The sequence below is a fragment of the Macaca nemestrina genome, chromosome 11, assembly GCF_043159975.1.
Source record: "Macaca nemestrina isolate mMacNem1 chromosome 11, mMacNem.hap1, whole genome shotgun sequence".
NCBI classification, from domain to species: Eukaryota; Metazoa; Chordata; class Mammalia; order Primates; family Cercopithecidae; genus Macaca; species Macaca nemestrina.
Window position 1 is genome coordinate 89,412,900 of NC_092135.1, and position 25,481 is coordinate 89,438,380.

Genomic DNA, 25,481 nt, shown 5'->3' on the forward strand with positions numbered 1-25,481 from the left:
TTTTAGATGTTTTTGTTACTTAGAAAATCAAAGGTCATCTTTGCTAAAAATGTGTATTCCAGTTAGAAACACAAACATCAACAGAGTCCTGTGTTTTGAAGTCCACCTTGTCAACATTATAAGCCTATCTTGTGAGAAAATGAGGAAAGTCACCATCTGCCTGCATAAAGAGCTTAATTTGCCAAAAACTAACCAGAGTTGTTCATTTGTGCTTTTCCTGAAAAATCTGTGAAGAACAAACTTGTTCCTCTAGTCAACTGAGGGAAATGTTGTAGCAGAAGCAAATGGACTCTTAGATGGGTCTTGCTAGGATTTCTCCATCCAGTGAGTTCATTTCCCAGTCTCAGTACTATAATATCTTGAACAATTAGTGCCTATTTATATCCTTTAGAATAGCTTGTCTAAGATTATTTTTTCCCTAACAGTAATTTTTAAACCTATAAGTTTAACCTATAATTGCTTCAGTCTTCAGTATATTTCACTTTGGGGACCTTAGCTAAAATTGAATTTTTATACATGCCACTTTTGATTTTTTGACTAGAAGTAATTTTTGAGTTTTGTTAGTTTTGGTTTTTGTTTGCACTTCAGAGAAATAACCTTTTTTCCTCCCAGTTTTCTAAATGATTGTTCACAAGAGTTATCTTTTTATCCATCCAAAGGGATGAACTCAGACAGGAGTGCATAGCTTCTTCAGCCCAATATGCTGTCAGCAAGGGGGAGTCTAATGACGTCATTAGGGCTCTTACTCAGAGTTTGAAGGCTTTCATATGGGAGTGAAAGGGTGTAGAGAAGGCAGCAAACAGGGAGAGAGAACAAGGAAGAAAAAAGAAAAAGAATGGAAGTAAGGGGTGAGAAATGATTACCTTGGGAACCACACAGATTGCCCTCCTCTGGAACAGAATCTCAGTGCACTGAAAATACAAGCGCTGCACCAGCCTGGCACCAATTCTTTGGGTTTAAATTATTATGCACTGTTTCTCTGTCATTCTGAAATCCTTATTCATAAATTGACTCTTCTGTTTGGTGGGGTATCTTTTTCTGGTCATTTGTGCTGTCTGCATTGGGCTGTCTCTTTTATTTACTATCTAAAACATTCTAGGCTCGAAGGGAATTGAAACGCTTGAAGGAGGAGGCTAGGCGTAAGCATGCAGTTGCTGTCATTTGGGCTTACTGGCTTGGACTGAAGGTACTTCCTCAACCACTTGTTTCTGTCCAGGGTGAACTTCATAAAGCCTAGCACCTACTAACCCTGAGAAAACGATTGATTATGCTTGCTGATGGTCTGCACAGTCTTGTAGAATGTCATCTTGCTTAATGTTTTACCTTTTTCAGAAGAAACCTATACACTAATGTTTTTTCTGATTTTGTGATTTCTATTTCTTTAAATAATAGGTTTAATGTAATAGCAATATGGCATGTTTTATTCAAGATACTATGTTATCAAAGTTCTAGTTTGTTATCTTTATGAGTGTAAAGTTGTTTCTTAAAAATCTATGAGACACGGTTGCAAGAGTTGAGCTAAAAGCTGCCCTACATCCACATTGAGCAGCCTAGGGATGCCAGGCTTTTGTTTCCCTTTTTATGCCAATTCTGCCCCAGTAATGGCTGCCTGGAGTAGAGCTTTCTTCAGAGCAACCATTGTTCTAATTGTTCAGTGTAGGAACCAAAGGGTCTTGCATCACTAAGTTTACAGATTTTGATTAATGAGATCAGAGATTCAGAGACCAGTGGATCATTCATGTTAAAGAGAACCTCAAATTCAAATACCTTGTGATTATGGCAGGGTTTATTTCAAAGTGTGCTTACTATAGTAGGGTACACTTATGTGTCCAGAACTACACATAAGTAAATAACTCCAAGCTCTGAAAAGGCTTTAGAATATTCTTTACGCCATGTAAGGATCTGGTCTTCCAAATTCAATAATTAATCACCATAGGAAGCCATCCATATTGCCTTTTTGGGATAATTAGGCCCCTTTTTGACAGTATTTCTTATCATTGTTTTTACTTTAATCCTACGATATTTAATCTTACTCTAAATATTTGAATATTATCTGAGAGATCATTGACTCTAAATCTGAACAACCATTAGAAATATCCCTGAATCCTGCTTTGAATAATCTGCATTTTTTTCTGCAACTTCAGCCTATAAATTTTAGTAAATTATCCCTTTTGATTATACTGAGTATTCACCAAGTAATATTTGAAGTAATGAAGAAGTAACTTAAATATGAATTTTAACAGATGTTCTGTTCGAAGAAGTCCAAACAAGCTCTATAACCGGTTTCTTTAAAGTCAAACAAAAGTAAACATTTTCCCATTTAATTCACATCTTCTAACTTGCGTTCTAATTTTCATAACAGGAAGGAAAATTAACATTGAATCAGGATTTTTACTCTATAAAATGATTTCCATCAGTAATACGTTTATCTTCAGTTTTCTGGGTTTAACTGCATATGATTTCAGAACATTTTTGCATTAGGGGTGTGCACTAGCAACTTACAAAGCACATTCAGTTTGTAGGGGAATATTATTTTAGCAGAAGCTAACTGGGCTTACTCTAGACATAACTTTTTTCCTCTCAGTCTCCAACAAAACAGAAGTACTTTACTATATTACCAGTATTGCTGTATGAAATAAGATCAAACTTATTTGAAGTCCAAGAATATAATAATTTTGTATTTTTTTTTTCTAAAAGAGAATCATGGTAATATGAATGATAGTTTTGCCCTCTCAAATGATTGACTTTTCTTGTGGAAATAATTACAAAGTGCAGTGAGCCTTTTTAAGACTCCCATTTCCCCCAGGGGGCACCATCATATATGCCAGCATGTTGTCACTGGGCTTTAAAGGTCTGTAGTTGTATTTTGGGAGAAATAACCTGCCCTGTGGAATATCAAAATGCATGTAGCAATGAGCTCAGTTATAATGAAGCTCAACTAAATATAGTAGGACTTCAGGTATATTTTTAAGGATATATTCTTACGTAACTTCATTTGTCTGCCTTCATATGCTATTATAATTTCATGACCCAATTGTTAGGTAACATTTTTCTTCTCCTTGTCCCTTCTCACCTTAGTTTGAGATTAGAAATGTTTGTGGATCTGACAACTCCGTGGCTGAAAGGCAAATGGTAATCAGTAACTAGAATATGAATACAGGCATACCTCAGAGACATTGCAGGCTCAGTTCTAGATCTCTGCAATAAAGTAAATATCACAATAAAGTGAATCACACAAATGTTTTGTTTTCCAGTGCAAATAAAAGTTATGTTTACGCTGTCTCTACTATAGTCTCTTAAGTGTCTAATAGCATTATGTCTAAAATGCCAAAGTACATACTTTACAAATACTTTATTGCTAAAAAATGCTAACCATCATCTGAGCCTTCAGCAAGTTGTAATATTTTTCCTGGTGGAGAGTCTTGTCTTGTCTTGATGTCGATGGCTGCTGACTGATGTGGCTGCTGAAGATCATGGTGGCTGTGGCAGTTTCTTAAAGCAAGACAACAATGAAGTTTGCCACATAGATTGATTTCCTTTCCTGAAAGATTTCTGTATAGCATATGTTGGCATTTGATAGCATTTTACCCAGTGTAGAACTTCTTTCAAAATTGGAATTAATCCTCTCAAACCTTGTCACTGGCTTTGTCAACTAAGCTTATGGAATATTCCAGATCCTTTGTTGTCATTTCAACAGTGTTCACAGCATCTTCATCAGGAGTAGATTCCATCTCGGGAAACTACTTTCTTTGGCCATCCGTAAGAAGCAACTCCTTGTTCATTTACATCTTATCTTGAGATTGCAGCAATTCAGTCCCATTTTCAGGCTTCACTTCTAATTCTAGTTCTCTTGATATATCGCCACATCTGCAGTTACTTCCTCCACTGAAGTTTTGAGCCCCCTCCAAGTCATCCATGAGAGTTGGAATCAACTTCTTCCAAACTTTTGTTAATGTGGCTGTTTTGACCTCCTCCCATGAATCTCAAATGTTCTTAATGGCACCCAGAATGATGCTTCTTTTCTGGAAAGTTTTTAATATACTTTGCCCAGATCCACCAGAGGAATCACTATCTGTGGCAGGTATAGACTTACCAAATGTATTTCTTAAATCATAAGACTGGGAATTACTCCTTGATCCATGAGCTGCAGAATGGATGTTGTGTTAGCAGGCGTGAAAACATTAATCTCCTTGTATATATCCATCAGAGCTCTTGGGTGACCAGGTGCCTTGTCAGTGTGAATTAGTATTTTGAAAGTTACCTGTTTTCTGAGCAGTAGGTCTCAATATGGGGCTTAAGATAGTCAGTAAACCATGCTGTAAGCAGATGTGCTATCATCTATAGTCAGTAAACCATGCTGTAAGCAGATGTGCTATCATCTAGGCTTTGTTGTTCCATTTATGGAGCACACAGGCAGAGTAGATTTAGCATAATTCTTAAGCTGTAGGATTTTTATAATGGTAAATGAGCATTAGCTCCAGCTTAAAGTTAGTAGCTGTGTTATCCTCTAACAAGATAATCAGCCTGTCCTTTGAAGCCAGACATTAGCATCTCCTCTCTAGCTATCAAAGTCTAGATGGCATCTTCTTCCAATAGAAGGCTGTTTTGTCTACATTGGAAATCTGTTGTTGAATGTAGCCGCATTCATCAGTGATCTAGCTAGATCTCCTGGATAACTTTCTGCAGCTTCTATATCAGCACTTGCTGCTTCTTTCCTTAACCCTCATGAAGAGTTAATAAGCTTTTCTTCTGCAGCTTCCTCACCTCTCTCAGCCTTCTTAGAATTGAAGAGAGTTAGGACATTGCTCTGGATTAGGTCTTGGCTTAGAGGAATGTTGTGGCTGGTTTGATCTTATATCTAGACCACTAAAATTTTCGCCTTATCAGCAGTGAGGCTGTTTCACCTTCTTATCATTTGTGTGTTCACTGGAATAACACTTTCAATTTCCTTCAAGAATGTTTCCTTTGCATTTATAACTTGGCTGTTTGGCACAAGGGTCCTAGCTTTTGGACTGCCTCAGCTGTTGACATGCCTTCCTCACTAAGCTTAACCATTTCTAGCTTTCAATTTAAAGTGAGAAGTTTGTGACCCTTCCTTTCACTTGAACACTGAGAAGCCATTATAGGGTTATTAATTCAATATTAATTAATTTCTATATTGCTGTGTCTTGGGTAATAAGGGAGGCCCAAGGAGAGGGGGAGAGATAGGAGAACGGCCAGTGGGTGGAGCAGTCAGAATACACACACTGTCTCTTAAGTTCACCATCTTACAGATAGAATAATAATGAAAAAGTTTGAAATATTGTGAGAATTACCAAATTGTGACACAGAGACACAGAATGAACACATGCTGTTGGAAAAATGGTGCCAGTAGGCTTGTTTGATGCAGGGTTGCCACAAACCTTCAATTTGTAAAACCTCAATGTCTGCAAAGTGCATTAAAATGAGGTATGCCTGTAAAAGGAAAAACTACCCATATGGTATATGTTACAGTTTTTAAACCTTAATAATCTTTAGATGTAGAGAATGGGTCTGGTGCGCAAATGCTGAGGGACCGGGTTGGTCACACAGATGAAGAAAGCAGCAGATGGGAGGTGGATCAGGAGCAAGGGGGACTTGTGTAGTTTGGAGCATGCATGTCTCATCTAAAGGCAACAGCAGCTACTTTAGCCTCCCTGGCCCTTGTTTTATAGGACTAGGCCTTAGTGTTGCTAGATCTTAGACAACTTTAAGAGAAATCTGCAGTCTGAATTATTATATTAAGTTCTTAACTTATAAATATGCATACAAAACATTTATCTATAAACTGAATTTGGTTAGAAGATTACTGGCTTACATCCCCTAATGTAGAAATATTTTGAACATGTGCAGTTCAACCTAGAAAACTAGAGAGAAAAGAAAAAAGATATGTAATGTCTGAATTATTCAGATAGGCTAATATTTTGCTAAATTCTAACTCTCCCATTTATATCTGGATGGTAATAAATAAAGATATTTTTCCCTCAGTTTCAAAATTTAACTATATAATTTATTCCTTTGTTACGCAAACACTCCACTTAGTTACTCTTATTTGTTAGACATTAGTATATGAAGTAAATATGACAATGTAGCAAGGAAAAAATGTGTGAACTAAAACTATAATATGATGTTTTAAGTGCTCTGATAGCATTAAGTATAAAGTTTGGTGAGAGTAGAGATGATAGAGAAAAATTAATGCAATGAAATGGAAAGTAATGGTAGTTTCAAAGCTTCTTTTTAAATTCTTATTTTTAGCCATATTCAGTTCTCAGTGTGTAGTACTAAAGCCTTATCTTTTATGCAAGGCTTTTGGAAACTGATACAGTTCTTCAGACATTTTTTTTTTCTTTTTGCCTTTTACAAAACAATCTGAATAGAACATTATTTTATATAGTTTTTAAATGTATTTTAATTTGGGATGAGTTTGCAGCTGTGCCTGTAAAATATTTCTTGTCAAATCATCAGATTCTTCAGAAACTACTAAGAGGATTTAAAACATCAGTTCATTCTGGTTTCATCATTTTACATCTCTCAATTTCTTTCTCTCTGACTTAAGATCCACTATGTGAATGTGCTTCAATTATTGTACTAAATTCAGAAAGGACACTTATAAGTTGACTTGTTTGACACTTTTTCATTTTTAATAGAGGTGTATCATTATGCATCTGTACCAGCCACACATTAACCACTGCAACCTGCGTCTTCTTTTTAAAGGTACGTAGAGAATACAGGAAATTCTTCAGAGCCAATGCCGGAAAGAAAATCTATGAGTTCACGCTTCAGAGAATTGTAAGTTGACACTTTATGTGTGTGGCTAATTAGCATTATGGAATTACCCACTTAATATCACCAACTCCATAAAATGTGCCTTTTCTTAAATGACAGACATGACTTTTTAAATAATAATTAAATCATAGCTGTGACACTGAGAGTGAGTAATCTTTTGAAATCGTCTCCCAAATTCAGGTAGAATTGTATCAGAAAGAGTTGTTAGTGGCCCGTATATTATTAATACAATGTTTGTCTTATTTGACAGAGAGAACTTTTGGGGGAAAGTAGACCCAAGAAAGCCAGGGCCTTATCCTGTGAAACTGCCATGAGCTGTGGCAGGGCAAGGCTGGCAAGCAAATTAGTGGGGAAAGGGGTGACCGGGAGCCAGACTGTGCAGCCCCACCCGCAGGGACTCTGGAGTTCTCCGTCTTTCAGAGAGGTATATGTAGTGCTGAACAGACCGCAGACTCTGGAGTCGGCCTCCACTGCCGCTTAGAGATTTGTGACTTGAGCAAATTCTTTTTTTTTTTTTTTTTTTTTTTTTTGAGGCAGAGTCTTCACTCTGTCGCCCAGGCTGGAGTGCAGTGGCACCATCTCGGCTCACTGCAAGCTCCGCCTCCCGGGTTCGCGCCATTCTCCTGCCTCAGCCTCCCGAGTAGCTGGGACTACAGGCGCCCGCCACCGTGCCCGGCTAATTTTTTGTATTTTAGTAGAGACGGGGTTTCACCGTGTTAGCCAGGATGGTCTCGATCTACTGACCTCGTGATCCGCCCGCCTCGGCCTCCCAAAGTGCAGGGATTACAGGCGTGAGCCACTGCGCCCGGCCAACTTGAGCAAATTCTAACTTCAGTGAACCTCATTTTCTCATCTGTAAAATGGGGATAATAGTGGCACTAGCCTTGTAGAGTTGTTGTAAGGATTAAAATGAAGTAATGATAGAGTGCAGGGCTGGGCCCATATCATATACTCTAGAACAACACTGTCCAGTAGAGCTTTCTGCAGTGAGGAAAATGCCCTGTAACTTTGAGGTACAATAGAGTAGCTGGCCACTAGCCTCATGTGGTTATTAAGTACTTGAAGTGTAACTAGTGTGACTGAGAAACTGGATTTTTAAATTTAATTTTAATTACTTAAAATGTAAATATAAATAACCTGTGTGACTAGTGGCTGCATGTTAGACAATACAGCTCTATAGAGCCAGCTGGCATTAGTATTAGTGTTAATATGAGTGTTAGCATTAGTATTCCTCTTTTCTCTTAACCATTTGGTGGAACTCATATTTCCCCAACCAGTATGAAAGAGTGGAATAGAGACTTCCCAGATGAGTTACCGTTTTATAAATTCCAAAGTTAAATAAATTCCACGATCGTCTGGTTTATTTGATCATGATGTATGTAAAACAATGTCTTTTGTGGTATATTTTCCTCACGTAGTATTCTCTGTCAAACCCAACACAGGTGCAAAAATACTTCTTGGAAATGAAAAATAAGATGCCTTCCTTATCTCCAATAGACAAGAATTGGCCCTCAAGACCTTACTTATTCTTGGATTCTACTCACAAGGAGCTAAAAAGGATTTTCCACTTGTGGAGGGTAAAAAATGTCATGTTACATCTTTTCAGAGACTTTCTTGTTTATTTTGAATGTTTGAAAACTTACGTAAAATCAAAACTGTAACACATTCTTCCTTTGCCTCAAAGAGGATTTTACTTGAGGACTTTGGTGATTTTCCCCCGTGCACCATATTGAGTTTCTATGAGAGCCACCGCACCGGCCCAGGCGTTCCCTGTGCGGTCGCCTCTCGGCCCTGGCTGGAACGGAGAGCACAGGGCTGAGTTTATCTTTCCATTCCAGGTTCCAGCTGCTCTCAAGTAGTTCAGTGTTTTGTTCATGTGTTTTTCTCTTTGTCTAAAGGAATACGGTAGGACAGAGAAATCATAAAATTCGGACACCTTCAGGCAACATAGTTAAATCCTGCAGATTGAAGAGTTTACTTTATCAGATGTACAGAACACATAATCAGATAATGCATGTGAACACACACACTTTGATGGGTGGGAAAAAAGGCTTTTCCCTATCCCTAAAGATAGTAACACGTCCTCTATCTAAATTACAGGGAAGCTGGAAATCTGTTTTATATTGCCTTTTTTTTTTTTAGCTCTCATTTTATATGAGAATATGGCATGTAATTTAGATGTTTCCCAGCATGGAGCACGTGGGGCACTTGGATAGATGTTGACCTTATTTCGATAACCTCGTCAGTTGATATGTGAAATGTTAAATATATGCAGTTATCAGATGTAATAAAATCATTAGATGGAAGGGCATGTATTTAGTAGATGAAAGCTCAGTGCGTACGTCCTCCAGGAAACTTTCCTGCCCAGCAGGGTGGGCTTGTTTTTTATCAGAGTCATATATGTATAGAGTGACATTATCACTGATTAGCTTGATAAGTGGTACCGTACAACATAAGGAACTGGATTCTGACTTCTGTTCTCTAACAGCCAATTTGGCGAGATTCATGAACCTCCTAATGGCTTGTCTCCTTTTTTGAGTCTAACCCAGAAACTGTTTTCAGAAATAATGACAGAGAGCTCCCAGTGCTGGGGATCTGCACCACCTCTGCTCTCCCCTGGCTTCGCGATCTCACCCATTCCTCCATTGGATTGGAGGTGGGAGATGAGGGCTGTTTATTCCTGAAGGGAGCCTTTCCATGGAAAAGGGTCAGCAGCAGTGCTAACATTTCTTCATGCAGTTATTTCAGTAGCACTTGACCCCCCTGTAACTGAATTTCTAGGAATGCTCATCCAAAAAACCTGGCCCTGCTCCTCTGGCCACTGTCTCCTCTCATTGCAGCTTCAGGGACAGAGTGAAAGGGGATATCTCAGGTCCCTCGTCCCTGTTGTAAAATGGTAGTGGGGGGATTTGGAGCAGTGGTTTTCAAACTGTAGGTCATAGCATATTTGTGGGTCATGAAATCAATTTAGTAGATTACTACCAGCGTTTTTCAATGAAATGCAATAGAATAGAAAATAGCAGAGTGTATAATATATAGAAAAGATTGAGTATTGTTTTGTGATGCTTTTATGTCAATATTTTGTGTGTGTATGTGTGTGGAAATGTGCTTAGTGGATTTTGATGCACAATATTTTTACTGTGAGTCTCTCTAGAAGAGTGACAGCCGCAGGACAAGAGGATTTCCAAGGACTGACATAGTGGGAGGAAATAGTACTTGCAAAGCCCATGCCCGCTAGACCCTGGTGTGTTTTGAAGAAGCATCCCAGGTTCTGCAGTACAAATAATACTGTGACATTTTCCAAGACAAACTTTTTAAAACCCACAAGGGAAAAATGTTTTTGGCCTTTTTAGTGAATGTTTTGTACACTTTCTCCCTTACTCTTCTTGCTGGTAAATTGTCTTAGCATATTTAAGAATGAATAATGATTTGTTTATATAAATGATGTTTTGTTTGTTTCTTCTCATATCTCACAGTGTAAAAAATACAGGGACCAATTCACAGACCAGCAGAAACTTATTTATGAAGAGAAACTAGAAGCCAGTGAACTCTTCAAAGACAAGAAGGCTTTATACCCATCTAGGTATTATGGCTTTGCTTTACCCATAAAATTCAGGATTTTCAAAGTTTCTCAAGTATATTTGTACGCCATTTTGCGTGGTGTTTGATTTCAGTCTTAGATGTGCAATTTTTAGTTCTGTGAATCATTTTATAATCAGCTTGATGTAAACACATTTATTTGAGCCATGGCTTCTATAGTGCAGTTTAATGAAATGAGGTTACGATTGTTGGTTTCACTCCATTAGCATTAGCTCAAATACTTTACTAAATAATTAGAAGTCATTTAACATAAAAATTATATAGGCTGTTAAGATACGTTTGCATTGTAAATCCCTGCTCCTTTTCCATAGTTTTCAAAGACTAGCCAAATTTCTGTTGGCAATATACTTTAATCACCATTCCAGTCTTCCTGCCGTAACAAGCAAGGTCAGAAACTCATTTGTAAGGTAAATGAAAGAGCGAGCCAGAATAGTACTTTTCGAGTGTTGCTTGAGCACTGGTCCGTGGTGCCCTTTGGTCTGCTAACTCAACGGATATGACTTCTGTGGCCTGTACAGCACGTTCAGTTCCTTTATTTTAGACACTGTGGACTCAGAAAAAGAAGGAACACCAATCCCAAGTTCAGCAAATGAAGTCCTTGATAAAGACTATTTATCCAAATAGTCTTATATCTCCCGCATTCATCATTTCCTCCCAGCGTTCTTACCCCATTTTCATCTGGTGTTTATAAAAAAAGTAGATTGTACGATTTCAAGCCGAATCTATAACAACGTTAAGCTTCTCCCAAAGAATGGCCTCGAAAGAATGTATTATATGCTGAGTATATTCATGTTTATTACATAAATTATGTTTATATTCTCTGTGACGTTACACACATTTCAAATATCTTCCTTTTAAAGGATTAAATGAACGTACATTGCCAGACTCACTGGGTTTAAATATTTTAAATTGTACAACTTCCTTGGTTAGCTGATGTGGCTGCTTGAGGTGATATATACTCCCTTAAGTCAAACATAGTGTCTGAATCCAAAGTTGTCCAAAGTGCCTGTTATATACAGCATTTTCAAACAGGAGAATTTGTCTGTATGCTTACTTCAGCAACTAATTTTATTCAGCTTTAATTTATACATTTTTAAATTAGAGACTAACCTTCTTAATGAGCGTTTCCTGTGGATGACTGTTCAGAAACTACAGGCTGGAAAATACATCTTTGAGGAAACAGTTTAAAAGCCTGTTAGCATTTTTATAATTTAAAACACATTGGAATAGGAACCAAAAAAAGTTAACTTCAAGCCAAGTCCTTTTTGGGTAGTCTTATCAGTTTTCAGGGATAGTGGCACACTCACCCCACAGCAGTGAGAGAGGTGGAATAAATAACTTAGCCTCCCACCACCCTGCCAAGTGGCAGCTCTTATGGGAGTTGGCCTTTTATATCCTGAGAGCTGTGAAACGCTGACCACCTACGTGGATTTTTCTTCCCTGATCCTCCACCCACAACATAAGCATTTAAAGTTGTATTTGCAGATTGCCAGAACTTTGTAGCTCAAAGTGAAGCTTGTAGATCCCTTGAAGCAGCAGTTTTTCCTTAGTGCCTTTGATGAAGCTGTCCTGAAAGAGTCCCCCGGCAAGTCTTTAGGGAAATTGACATCTTAGTTCTAAGTGTGCTGTTAACCTCTTACAAAAATTTATTTGGGGAAAAAAAAAATTGCCCTTATTCTGAATGTTTGCTTTGGTTACGTCTGTCCATTTAAATGCATATTCTAGGAGAAGAGGCTTGATTCTCCTTTCATATACAGATGCTGCTTAACTTATGATGCAGTTACACACCTCATATGGGTTATGAGTGATTTCTATGTTGATTGTTCCATGTGATAAGATTATTATCAAATTCCTGCCCACCAAATGCCATGATCACCTCAAAAATATATTTGAACTAGGTTTAAGGTTTCATTTCCAACTTATATTTAGGACAGATGCAAGTGTAATATACAAAATAAATTGAAACCAATTTTTATGAAGTTGTCATATGTCATATGAAGTTGAAAATATAAGTTGAAAATACATTTAATACACGTAACCTACTGAACACAATCACTTAGCCTAACCTACCTTAACCGTGCTCAGCACACTTACATTAGCCTACAGTTGGCTACAAAATCATCTGCAGCCTACAAAATCATCTAACACAAAGCCTGTTTTATAATAAAGTGTTGGATATCTCATATGGTTTATTGACCACTGTACTGAAAGTGAAAAACAGAATGGTTGTATGAGCACCATTGTAAAGTTGAAAAACCCTAAGTCAAACCAAGTCAGGGACCATCTGTATTGCCTACTTAGAACCACAGTTACATGTTAATATTAAGTGTTCTATAGTTTTCTTCTAAAGTGATTGCCCTGGATCTATTCTTTCCCAGAAGGCCTATTGATTTTCTTATTCTCTGCAAGAAATGAAATTTTTCTAGAACAGGTGACGGTAATGATTTCAGCTCTTTTTTCACTGCCACATATTGTTTGAAGGCGTTAGTAAATCCTTTGTGAGCAGCTGTTAACTTTGTATTAACAGATTAGAAGAAATTGCCTTTTCCTTCACATGAGACCATGTACTTGAGTCTTAGCTATTATTCTTATGAGTGATTTCTGTCTTGGTTGTTCCATGTGATAAGATTATTATCAAAGTCCTGCCTACCAAATGCCATGATCACCTCAAAAATATATTTGAAATAGGTTTAAAGTTTCATTTCCAACTTATATTTAGGACAGATGCAAGTGTAATATATAAAATAAATTGAAATCAACTTTTATGAAGTTATCAGCTATTCCTTAGAATCAAGTGATCTGTTTCCTTTTTTTTAGTAGAACTTTCATTTGAAACTATTTCTAATGTGCAGGAATTTTTTTCCTTTAGTGTTGGGCAGCCATTCCAAGGGGCTTACCTGGAAATCAACAAGAACCCCAAGTATAAGAAACTGAAAGATGCTATTGAAGAAAAGATCATCATTGCTGAAGTCGTGAACAAAATTAACCGTGCTAATGGGAAGGTAAAATTGCTAACCTTGAAGACTGATAAGTACCTATTACTTGGGATAGTCACCCTGTTTTCTGAATGTAAAAATTTGCATTTCATGTTCTCAGTAGAGTTAACTGTGAAGGGAGCTATTTCCCCTTACCTTTAAGCTTAGATGGAATTTTGCTTGTTCTCTGACATTTTTATGAAATAAAACATATTATTTATGTTCCTTACTGTGTTCTTGGTTTACATAAGTATGTTTGTTGAAGGATATTGGAATAAAACATGCATTTTTGCAAGTGCCTTAAACTCATAGACCATTTTTGAGTATTTTTGATCATTGGTTTTATACTATTTTCTATTTTGTTTTAGAGTACATCTCGGATTTTCCTCTTAACAAATAATAATCTCCTTCTTGCTGACCAAAAGTCTGGACAAATCAAGTCAGAGGTTCCCTTGGTGGATGTGACCAAGGTATCGATGAGCTCACAAAATGACGGCTTCTTCGCCGTCCACCTCAAAGAGGTAAAGGTTCAGCAAAAGATTTCTGCGCTTCATCTCTCAGCCATTGATTTTAAAAATTTCCATACCTGACTAATCTTTGTATATCTCCTGCCTTGCTCATTTGCAAATTTTGGATATTCGCCCCTATGTAAAATCTCGGGCTCGGTTTTTCAGTAACTGAATAAAGTTAATCACTTTTATTGACCAATTTACTTCACTTTTTGAGACTAATACATAGGAATATCAAGATGTTTTAAATTTTGTTTTCTCCTGTTTTTTCTTCTATGTATGAACTTAGTAAATGTCTTAATGTTCATCTCTAATCTGGGGGTTTATATTAAAGGATACAACTAAAATAAAATAGTTGCCAGTTAATTTTAACCTAAATAATTTTTAGTGTTCTGTGCCTTTAGCTTAACCAGGACTCCTGGCTTGGATGCAGTGGTTACGTGTAGGCTCTGGAGTTGGTCTCACTCACTTTATGATGATTTTGGCCAAGGCATTTAACTTGTGTATGCCTACCTACTTTTTGTCATCTTTAAAATGGGGATAGTAAGAGTGCCTACTTCATATAGCATTGTTGTAAGGATTAATTGAGACACTGGAGGAACAGGGCCTGTCACATAACACATAGTCACTGAGTAAACAAAAGCTACCAAATATTGATCATATGTAGAAGCATGTGCCTAGCTGATAATGTCACTCTCTGGCCGACCCTAAGCTTAGAAAACTCCCCAAAGCTTCCCTTAGCCTGTTTACCCTGCTTTGGATCTTAACTTAAAGGGGGCATATCAAATGCTAGGACAGTGATTCTCAACCTCAGTGACACATTTAAACAGCTTGGGAACTTTAAAAATGCTGATGCCCAGGCCATACCCCCATGCAATCAAATTAGAATTTCTCAGAAGGGGGCACAAGCATCTTTTTTTTTTTTCTTTTTTCTTTTTTTTTTTTTTAAATAAACCCAGATGATTCCCTTGCACAGCTAAGGCTGAGAGCCACCGCCCTGGGATATTTGTTGGAAGTGTTGTCATTAGGGATTTAGCCAAATCACTCAAAAGTGTTTTAATCAAGTCCTTCAGAAGAGTTGCAGGTTAGGTCCATGCTCCTCAAACCTGAATGTGTAAACCCATACCTGGAGGTTGTGTTGTGGTTTCATATTCACTGGGGCTGTGGTAGGGCCTGAGATTCTGCTTTTCTAGCAAGCTCCAAGTGATGCAGATGGTGCTTCTGCTGCATCCACCAACTTTGGGTAGGAGGGGGTTAGGTAACCGTACTAAAGTGCTCTGAGCAAGTTGGAAGAAACACTACTTTTGTCATTATTGTTTACCTTGGGAGAATGGATTCCAGGATCTGATGTTTTAAAGAGACTGTAAATATGGTTTTAGCCAAGCCTGTAAATATTGATCTCCTAAGGTATCTTTAATTATGACCGACTCTTGGTTTGTCCTTGCAGGGCTCAGAAGCAGCTAGTAAAGGAGATTTTCTCTTCAGCAGTGATCACCTGATTGAAATGGCCACCAAGCTCTATCGCACGACTCTCAGCCAAACCAAACAGAAGCTCAATATTGAGATTTCTGATGAGTACGTTCATGTATTGTTTGAAAAACACTTTTTCTCTTTCAGCTTTCTTGTTTTAGTTCTGCTCTCTGATCTCATTCATTAACACAACTACTTACTAAGTACCAGGTATGTGTCTAGTAGTAGTTCCACATGATAAATGGGCAGTGAATGACACTGGACCAAGTCTTCAACCTCATGTACCTGACATCCTAGTGGAAGAGACCACTATGTACAAATAAAATGGTGAAATAGTTGATAAGATTTCAGCTAACAACAAATGTTTATGGAGGAAAAAAAGGGGGTAAGAGTCAGAGACTAGGCCAGGCACAGTGGCTCACACCTGTAATCCCAGCACGTTGGGAGGCCGAGGCAGGCGAATCACGAGATCAGGAGTTCGAGACCAGCCTGGCCAACATGGTGAAACCCTGTCTGTACTTAAAATACAAAGGATTAGCTGGGCATGGTGGCGGGTGCCTGTAATCCCAGCTACTCAGGAGGCTGAGGCAGGAGAATCTCTTGAACCCGGGAGGCGGAGATTGCAATGAGCCAAGATCATGCCACTGTACTCTAGCACAGGTGACAGTGTGAGACTCCATCTCAAAAAAAAAAAAAAAAAAAAAAAGCATCAGAGAGTATTTTTGTTAGGGAGGTCAGGGAGGTCTCTTTGATGTGGTGACGTCTGAGACTGGTATCAATTTGAAATTTGCTTCTTCAGTTTCTCGTTACGGTTCTGATTATAGAAGCCGGTTATTTGCATACACGTTGGGGCACCCCCTCATTTACTCAATCTGTCTATGTAATCTGTCTGTAAGTGTTTTGGACAAATCTGAGTTACTATGTTGATTATACTTAATTGATTACCTTTCAATAGATTGTTTACCTGCTTATATACTTCTTTGCATGTCTAGATTGCTCAGGAAATTGTATTCTTTTCTAATTAAGAATTTCTAGTCTATTCTGTTTCAACTCTTCCTAAAAGTCTTTCTAAAATAAATTTACACCCATTTCTGCCCCTTTGTATTACATCAGACTCTCTTTGATATGTTAGGATTTTGCATGCTGTGGGCTTTTCTTAAGTTCTCATTGAAGTGTTTAGATTTGGGTGGGAGGTTGGGCTTCATACTCTATATTGGAAGTTGTTGTTTGGACTAAATAACTTTTCTTGTTAATGAGACCTTTCTCATAAAACAAAGAATATTAGGAAAAAAGATAATAGTTGATGTGTTTCAGTTAAGGATTTAACATGTTAGGGCCTATTACAGCTTTAAAATCCCTTTTTAATAGTTGAAGTTTCTCATAATCTGTGAGAATGGGCTTCGTAGGGCTGCTAATTCCCACTTATCATGGGAAGATCGTATGTATCCCAGACATAGAAGCTCCTCAGTGTACAGACGAAGCAGTCTCATAGTTGTCCCACGACGTGAATAAACTCATCTTTACACAGAAGCGAAATCACACCAACATCCAGACCACAAAGGACTGCTACTTTTAAGCATTTCCCAAACCAGGATTCTAGGAACATTGCTCATACAGAACACTAATAATGATGTACTGTGAAGAAATGGTTCTCTGATGGAAATTTAAAATCTTTCTTCACTACATCACTTCTCAGAGCCCCTGAAATCCTGTTGTAATTCTCCTGAGGAGCTTTGCGGGGATAGCGTGTGGTGTGATTCCTAAACATAGCCAACCACAGAGCCCCTTCAGCAGCTCTCACAGCTTGTGTGCGAAGGTGTGCCATCTGGGAAAGGGGGACAGTTCGCTTCTGGGCAGCAAGGGTCCTGCCCTGTCACAGAGGGCGTGTGATGTTCTGGATGCCATAAGCTTTCAGTAAACATAGTTGTCTGAGCCAAGATTTATAGTGTGGCCACAAGAAGAAGAAAAACGTTGGGTAGCATTATAATGCCTTTCCTTGTCCAATGCCTCGCTATTGATTGGTCTCATAAAAATAAATAGAACAGTTCATAGGACTCTACATAGCACCCATGGGTCCCTTCCCCAGGTGGCACAGGAAGCCTGGAGAGGAAGTTTGTAGGTAAGGATCGTAAATCTCCTTAGGGAGCATTTTAAATTTAAACAAAAATGTTCAAAGTCATAGTCAGGGGCTCCTATTCCTTTATAGCCCTAAGTGGCTTCACCAGCTCTATAGAACCAGTGTTGAAAACCATATGCAGCTTAGTGACTAAGCCCTTCCTTCCTTCATCCTTCCCAAAAGTAGAAGTAGTTACTCTAACAAACCCAGATTCTGTAATCGTTATGGATAAGTGGATGTCAGTTTATGGAAAGAGAATCAAAGTCCTGTTAACTCTTTAGTGGATTATTATTATTGGTTTTTTTTTTGAGACGGAGTTTCACGCTTGTTGCCCAGGCTGGAGTGCAATGGCGTGATCTTCGCTCACAGCAACCTCCGCCTCCTGGGTTCAAGCAATTCTCCTGCCTCAGCCTCTTGAGCAGCTGGGATTACAGGCATGCACCACCACGCCTGGCTAATTTTGTATTTTTGGTAGAGACGGGGTTTCTCCCTGTTGGTCGGGCTGGTCTCGAACTCCTGACCTCAGGTGATCCACCCGCCTTGACCTCCCAAAGTGCTGGGATTACAGGCATGAGCCACCGCACCCAGCCTCCAGTGGAATTTAAACATGCACATATAGAAGTGAGAATTGAATTCATTGAGAGATTCAACTGCCTTATAATTTCTAGTCCTTGAACTTCCAAGCTGTTCATTGTGTCAATAGATTGCATTTTTAGGATAACCTGCAAGGTGTGTAATACAGTCATGCACCGCATAATGACATTTTGGTCAGCAGTGGATCACACAGGTGACGGTGGCCCCCTGAGATTGTAATGGAGCTGAAAAATTCTTCTCTCTATTGATGTCACAGCTGTTGTAATGTTATAGTGCAAGGTACTACTCACATCTTTGTGGTGCTGCTGGTGTAAACAAACATACTTCACCACCAGTTGTATATGAGTAAAAGCACATATAATTATGTACAATATGTAACTCTTGAAAATGATAATAAATGATGTTGTTACTGGTTTATGTATTTACCATACTATACTTTTTTTTTTTTTTTGAGATGGAGTCTTGCACTGTTGCTCAGGCTGGAGTGCAGTGGTGTGATCTTGGCTCACTGCACGCTCCACCTCCCAGGTTCACACCACTCTCCTGCCTCAGCCTCCCGAGTAGCTGGGACTACTGGTGCCCGCCACCACGCCCTGCTACTTTTTTTATATTTTCAGTAGAGATGGGGTTTCACCGTGTTAGCCAGGATGGTCTCGATCTCCTGACCTCATGATCCGCCTGCCTTGACCTCCCAAAGTGCTGGGATTACAGGTGTGAGCCACCGTGCCCAGCCTATACTATACTTTTTATCTTTATTTTAGAGTGTATGCTTACATATTTAAAAAGTTAATTGTAGGCCAGGCGCGGTGACTCACGCCTGTAATCCCAGCACTTTGGGAGGCTGAGGCGGGTGTATCACGAGGTCAGGAGATCAAGACCATCCTGGCTAACATGGTGAAACCCCATCTCTACTGAAAAAACAAAAAATTAGCCGGGCGAGGTGGTGGGCACCTGTAGTCCCAGCTACTTGGGAGGCTGATGCAGGAGAATGGTGTGAACCCGGGAGGCGGAGCTTGCGGTGAGCCGAGCTGGCGCCACTGTACTCCAGCCTGGGCTACTGAGTGAGACTCCATCTCAAAAAAAAGAAAAAAAAAAAGTTAATTGTAAAACAACCTCGGGCAGGTCCTTCAGGGGGTATTTCAGAAGGCATTGTTATCTTAGGAGATGACAGCTCCATGCACATTATTACCCCTGAAGACTTTCCAGTGGGACAAGACCTGGGAGATAGAAGACAGTGAAACTGATGCTCCTGACCCTGTGTAGGCCTAGGCTCATGTGTTTGTATCTTAGTTTTTAACAAGAAGTTTAAAAAGTAAAAATAAAAACATTAAAATTTTAAAAATAGAGAAAAGCTTATAGAATAAGGTTATAAAGAAGGAAAATATTTTTGTACAGCTGTCCAAAGTGTTGTGTTTTAAGCTAAGTGTTACTACAAAAGAGCCCAAAACAGCCGGGCCCAGTGGCTCACGCCTGTGATCTTGGCACTTTGGGAGGCCAAGGGCAGTGGATTGCTTGAGCTTAGGAGTCCAAGACCAGGCTGGGCGACATGACGAAACCCCTTCTCAACAGAAAATTTAAAAATCAGCCAGTCGTGCATGGTGGCATGCACCTGTAGTCCCAGCTTCTCAGGAGGCTGAGGTGGGAGAATCGAGAATCGTGTGAGCCTGGGAAGATCAAGGCTGCCCGGAGCCATGATTGCTCCAGTGAACTCCAGCCTGGGAGGCAGATCAAGACCCTGTCTCAAAAACAAAACAAAAGAGTCAAAAATGTTTTTAAAATTGTAAAGTTTACAAGGCAGAAAGTTACATTAAGCAAAGGTTAATTTATTACTGAAGAAAGAAAAAATTACTCATAAAGTATACAGTAATGTAATGTCCTAGGCCTTCACATTCACTAACAACTCACTCACTGACTCATCCAGAGCTACTTCCAGGCCTGCAAGCCCCATTCATGGTAAGGGCCCTAGACAAGAACACTATTTCTTATCTTTTATACTATCTTCTTACTGTACCTTTTCTATGTTTACTAAGTTTACATATACAAATACCATTGTGTTACAGTTACCTACAGTTACCTACAGTACAATAACACACTGTAGCATCTAGGTTTAGGTAAGTGCACTCACTCTATGATGTTTGCACAATGACAAAATCACCTCGTGATGCATTTCTCAGAACGTATCCCTTTTATTAGATGATCCATGACTATATTTCTAAAATTAAGTTCCCAAATAGAGTAAAAACTCAAGTGAATTTGTTTCATTAAACATTTTAAATATATGTGTGTGTATATACATATATGTATACACGTGCATACAATAGATACACACACATATATCATTTAAGTTATACAATTGGTTTTCTGAATATTTGAAATCCAAACAACTAATCTGTGTTCCTTTTACCTTGAAATTCTAACTGGTATGAATGCCATGAAATAATATATTCCATGCTATTGTTTGTTGGAGGATGATTTTCTCTTTTCTATGAGGTGAAGATAAATAATGGTGCTTACCTCCTAGGATTGTCCTAAAGCCTGATCTAATAACATAGTAAATGGCCAAGAACAGTGTGGTATGTAGCAAATCCTCAGTATATCTTTCTTTTCTATTGTTATTTCTAGTGTGAATCTCTTTTTTTTTTTTTTTTTTTTTTTTTTGAGACAGAGTCTCGCTCTGTCACCCAGGCTGGAGTGCAGTGGTGAGATATCAACTCATTGCAACCTCTGCCTCCTGGGTTCAAGGGATTCTCCTGCCTCAGTCCCCCGAGTAGTTGAGGTTACAGGCGTACACCACCATGCCCTGCTAATTTTTGTATTTTTAGTAGAGATGGGGTTTCACCATGTTGGCCAGGCTGGTCTCAAACTCCTGACCTCAAGTGATCCGACCACCTCAGCTTCCCAAAGTGCTGGGATTACTGTCATGAGCCACCGTGCCTGGCCTCTAGTGTGAATCTTAATCATGAATTATAGACATGGAAACAGTTAATGTATGCCAAGATTATTGGGGAAATAAGTTCCTATACATTTATTACACTTACAAGTGGTCTTTTTTATTTATTTTGAGACAGTCTCCCATTGTCACCCAGGTCAGAGTGCAGTGGTATGATTCCGGCTCAGTGCAGCCTCCTCCGCCTCCCAGCTGCAAACGATTCCCCTGCCTCAGCTTCCCAAGTAGCTGGAATTACAGGCATGCACCACCATGCCTGGCTAATTTTTGTATTTTTAGTAAAGACGTGGGTTTGCCAAGTTGGCCAGGCTGGTCTCGAACTCCTGGCCTCAAGTTGCCTGCCTGCCTTGGCCTCCCAAAGTGCTGGGATTACAGGCATGAGCCACTGTGCTCGGCCACAAGTGGTCTTTGAAAATAAAAATGTAAAGGTGTTTGATTTTTTTTAAATGTATGAATTTTCAATAAACCTGAAAGATTCTTTTTTGAGACACATACATATAAGTATATATGCCAGAGATATATCTCAGATAGTTGAATCTGGAGCTATAGCTGTCCTTCCCTCATTGCTTTCAAGTTGAAAAGAAAGAACCCATTTAAAAGATCAGAAGCACTATTCTTATAAAACAACTGATGAATTAGAAGCACATTTGCCTTGTTTCACTCTAGCAGATAGTGTTTGCAAAATGTGGCCTCTTTAGACCTTGACACTGAAACTAATGTGTACAGAGTAGAGCTGTGGATCCTCACATCGCTGGGCGATGTCAGTAAGTGGTCAGTGGTTATTAGGTTGACTCACTTTAATAATGTGCCATTGACTGAGAAAACCATCCCTGAGAATATGGAAAATGTCATAATGCTATGCTAATGATGATGGTGGAGAGAAGAGATGACTGGTTTTGCCACTGGAAGACCTGGTTTCTGGCCCAGTGATGCAGCTCTCATGTCCCCCAGTGACGCTGTCCCCAGTTCAGGGATCTCATCATATACAGTTGGGGGTCCTTCAAAGCACCAGCACAGGGACGGTGTGAAGAACACTCCGTGGATGCTCAGTTGTACACACTAAAGTCGTCTCTTATCCCAGCAGTGGCCCACATGATACACTGAGGGAAAAGTACACTCATGGATTTTTTAATCCATTAATTAATTTCTAAACACTAATAGATATTTTAAATGTTTATAATTTGTATATAAATATTTTAATGGGTATTAAAGATATATGTGGTAGATCAAACACGTGATTTTATCCATATTCTGTAGGCCACTATTATTTTGAAATACATTTAAGCTAGCAATAGCTATTAGCATACTATGAAGATATGACAAAAACTATGTAGGACATATGTGAGTAACCAGTGTTTAGAAGCCATAGACTAGAGGGTTGCCAGGCCTCTTCCTTTTGTGAAATTCTTTACCTCATTTTCTCAATTTGTTGATTTTTTTTTTTTTTTTTTTGAGATGGAGTTTCGCTCTGTCACCCAGGCTGGAGTGCAGTGGCACGATCTCGGCTCAACACAAGATCCGCCTCCCGGGTTCACACCATTCTCCTGCCTCAGCCTCCCAAGTAGCTGGGACTACAGGCACCTGCCACCACGCCCAGCTAATTTTTGTATTTTTATTAGAGATGGGGTTTCACCATGTTAGCCAGGATGGTTTCAGTCTCCTGACCTCATGATTTACCTGCCTCGGCCTCCCAAAGTGCTGGGATTACAGGCGTGAGCCACTGCGCCCAGCCAATTTGTTGATAATAGGAGCCCCCTCCCATATTTTTGCCGTGGAAAAATGGAAATATAACATGTTAGTCTTTCCATTTGAAACACAGAAATAATTCTTAGCCTTTCTACCTTACTAGAATATGATGAGTTAATGAACTTTAGTTTTCTTAGGGCTAAATGAGTACTGGAGGTAAATTGCATTGATACAATTCTGTGTAAGAAGTGCTCATGGGAAGAAGTGATACAGGTTGATTCTCCCTTATTCAAAATGTTTGGGACAAGAAGTGTTTCCAGTTTCTGGTTTTGGAATGCAGTCATGTGTTTAACATAGGGATATGTACTAAGAAGTGCGTCACTAGGTGATTTTGTGCAAACGTCAGAGTGTGTACTTACACAAACGTAGATGGTATAGCCTACTATACACCTAGGCTATATATTATAGTATAGCCAACTGCTCATAGCATGTTACTGTACGGAATACTGTAGGCAATTATAACACAATGGTAAATAGTTGTCTATCTAAACAGAAAAAGTACAGTAAAACTACAGTATAAAAAACAAAAAATGGTACGACTGTATAGGCCAGCTCCATCATAATCTTATGGGACCCCCATCGTATATGACTGACAGTGAATTAGGTATGTTTACATCAGTCACCACAAACGTGAGTATTGTATTGCCCTACATTAGGAGAGCTATGACGTCACTAAGCCATAGGAATTTTTCCGCTCTTACGGGACCACCATCACATATGTGGTTCATTGTTCACTGAAACATTGTTAGGTAGCACATAGACTGTATTTGCATTATACTTAACGTTTCAGTCTTAATCTGAAAATCTAAATCTGAAATGTTCCAACAAGCATTTCCTTTGAGCATCATGTCAGTGTTTTAAAAATTTCAGAGTTTGGAGCATTTCAGATTTTTGGATTAGGTTAGGGATGCGCAGCCTGTACTCGCCAAGATCAGTATCCATTAAAATACAAAAGCAAGTGTTACTATAATCATGAGCTATTTTGTGTATACGTTAATTTGTTTTATTCTTTTCTCCTAGGTTCCTGGTACAGTTCAGACAAGACAAAGTATGTGTGAAGTTTATTCAGGGAAACCAGAAAAATGGGAGTGTCCCAACATGTAAACGAAAAAACAATCGTCTCCTTGAAGTTGCTGTCCCTTAACTGGCACCTCCTCTCTACTTTCATGGACTTGTTTCTTTGTAATAGTGCAATTTGGTTTTGTTTTATTTGGGGTTCATTGTATGTTTGGGAATCACCAAAGGCTTTTAGAGTTCTTTGGCAAAATAAAAATATTTGACTAATCAATTTTTATTATCGGAATAGTTTTAACCTTTCAAATACATGTTCTGTCCTGGAGCAGGATTGTAGAAACTAACAGTGTCTATTTTCATGTCTGATGTGTTCTTCGTTTAGTCATCATGTTAAATCTGTGTACCCTAAATCAGCATATTACTCATAAATCATTAATTCATGTAAGTATAGGAAATGGTCTTAAAAGATACTGCATTCATTCATCAAATATTTATTCCATGCCTACTCTATGCTAGGCCCTGTGCTAGATGGTATGAAAACTTATTAGGAACCTTTTTGTTTTTGAGACCATTGCATTCTGGCTGGTTTGTGCTGGTTTAACGACATCTAAGAAGGTTTAGAAATGTTGAGACCAAAACAATAACTGTTAATGATGGATAGCATTATTAGGAACCCTGTAGTATGATATATAACAATTTAGGCTTCAAGAAGGGCTGGTCCTAAGAGGGGGCAGAGATGAACAACCGGGTTAAATCCCTCTACATGTGGTTTCTGTTTGAAAAAAAGAAAACTGACATTTGAACAGACTTTTAATTTGTTTAAACCTCTGGTAATTACTTGTAACAGTATAAAATAGAAGTCATTCTTATTTTAGAAAAAGTGACAGAAGCAGTCCCGTAAGATTATATGTTTCTGTTTCTGGTAAATGTCATATATGATCCTCAAAATGATAATATCTCCAGAATATTGTTTTCACCCAAATTTGAGTAGATATTTTAAACACCTAACAAAGGGCTAAAAGCCATTCGGATAGCAGTAAACATTCTGTATGATGTGCAATAAAACATCCAAGATCTTTTTTGAAAGTTTTATTTATAATATACATTTTTGTATGAGAAAGGTGATTGGTACAGGGTGCCTATTTTAGTCATGGATCAAAATTAAATTTATGTAATTTGCAGGGCTTTCTGTCTATTCCTTCAAATTTACAAAGGTTCATTTTGGAAACTACATTTTAAACTTTGGAATCAAATTGTTTCTTATTTGGGAGGATAATGTATATACATTGGTATTATGTTAAATAATAAAATTGTTCTAATTTGGTGCCATTTGCTGAATCACAACTGTATTTTTGTATCTCAAGCTATTTTCATATGTTGTGTGTCAATGTATCATCTCTCCGAAAGGCTTTACAATCCAAACATTATGTGTTCTCTGTGTAACTGAATTTCACTGATCTTTTATAAACCAGAAACATTAATTGAAAATATTTTCTGGGGATTTTCTCTCGACTTTTGTATTTTTAAAATGCTCACATAAAGAAATTCTCAGAAGTCTTTGTGTTTATTGGTGCAGGTAGAGGATGTAATTACTTAGATTCTTCTTGCTGTGTGCCTAAAGTGGTAGATTAGTAGTTCCTGATACTGGTGAGTAGAAATTTGGAAATGAGAGGGTGTGTTGTTTTAAATAATATGCAATATGTTCA

At 38.5% G+C, this 25,481-nt stretch overlaps 1 protein-coding gene across 5 annotated transcripts in view; it reads left to right on the forward strand.

The window, feature by feature from the left end:
• Positions 1–25,104, forward strand: part of LOC105468200 (myosin IB) — a 182,507-nt gene extending 157,403 nt beyond the window's left edge. For 3 of the 5 annotated variants that reach the window (XM_011718241.3, XM_024788620.2, XM_011718240.2), the window contains 8 exons: positions 1,100–1,186; positions 6,733–6,807; positions 8,247–8,381; positions 10,281–10,387; positions 13,274–13,406; positions 13,748–13,900; positions 15,336–15,463; positions 23,782–25,104. In XM_011718241.3, coding sequence (XP_011716543.1) covers positions 1,100–1,186; positions 6,733–6,807; positions 8,247–8,381; positions 10,281–10,387; positions 13,274–13,406; positions 13,748–13,900; positions 15,336–15,463; positions 23,782–23,905 — 942 coding nt within the window. In that variant the 3' untranslated portion in view covers positions 23,906–25,104. The remainder of the gene's footprint in view (positions 1–1,099; positions 1,187–6,732; positions 6,808–8,246; positions 8,382–10,280; positions 10,388–13,273; positions 13,407–13,747; positions 13,901–15,335; positions 15,464–23,781) is intronic. The other 2 variants (XM_024788621.2, XM_011718245.3) reach the window with 1 other exon arrangement.
• The last annotated feature ends 377 nt before the right edge of the window (positions 25,105–25,481 follow it).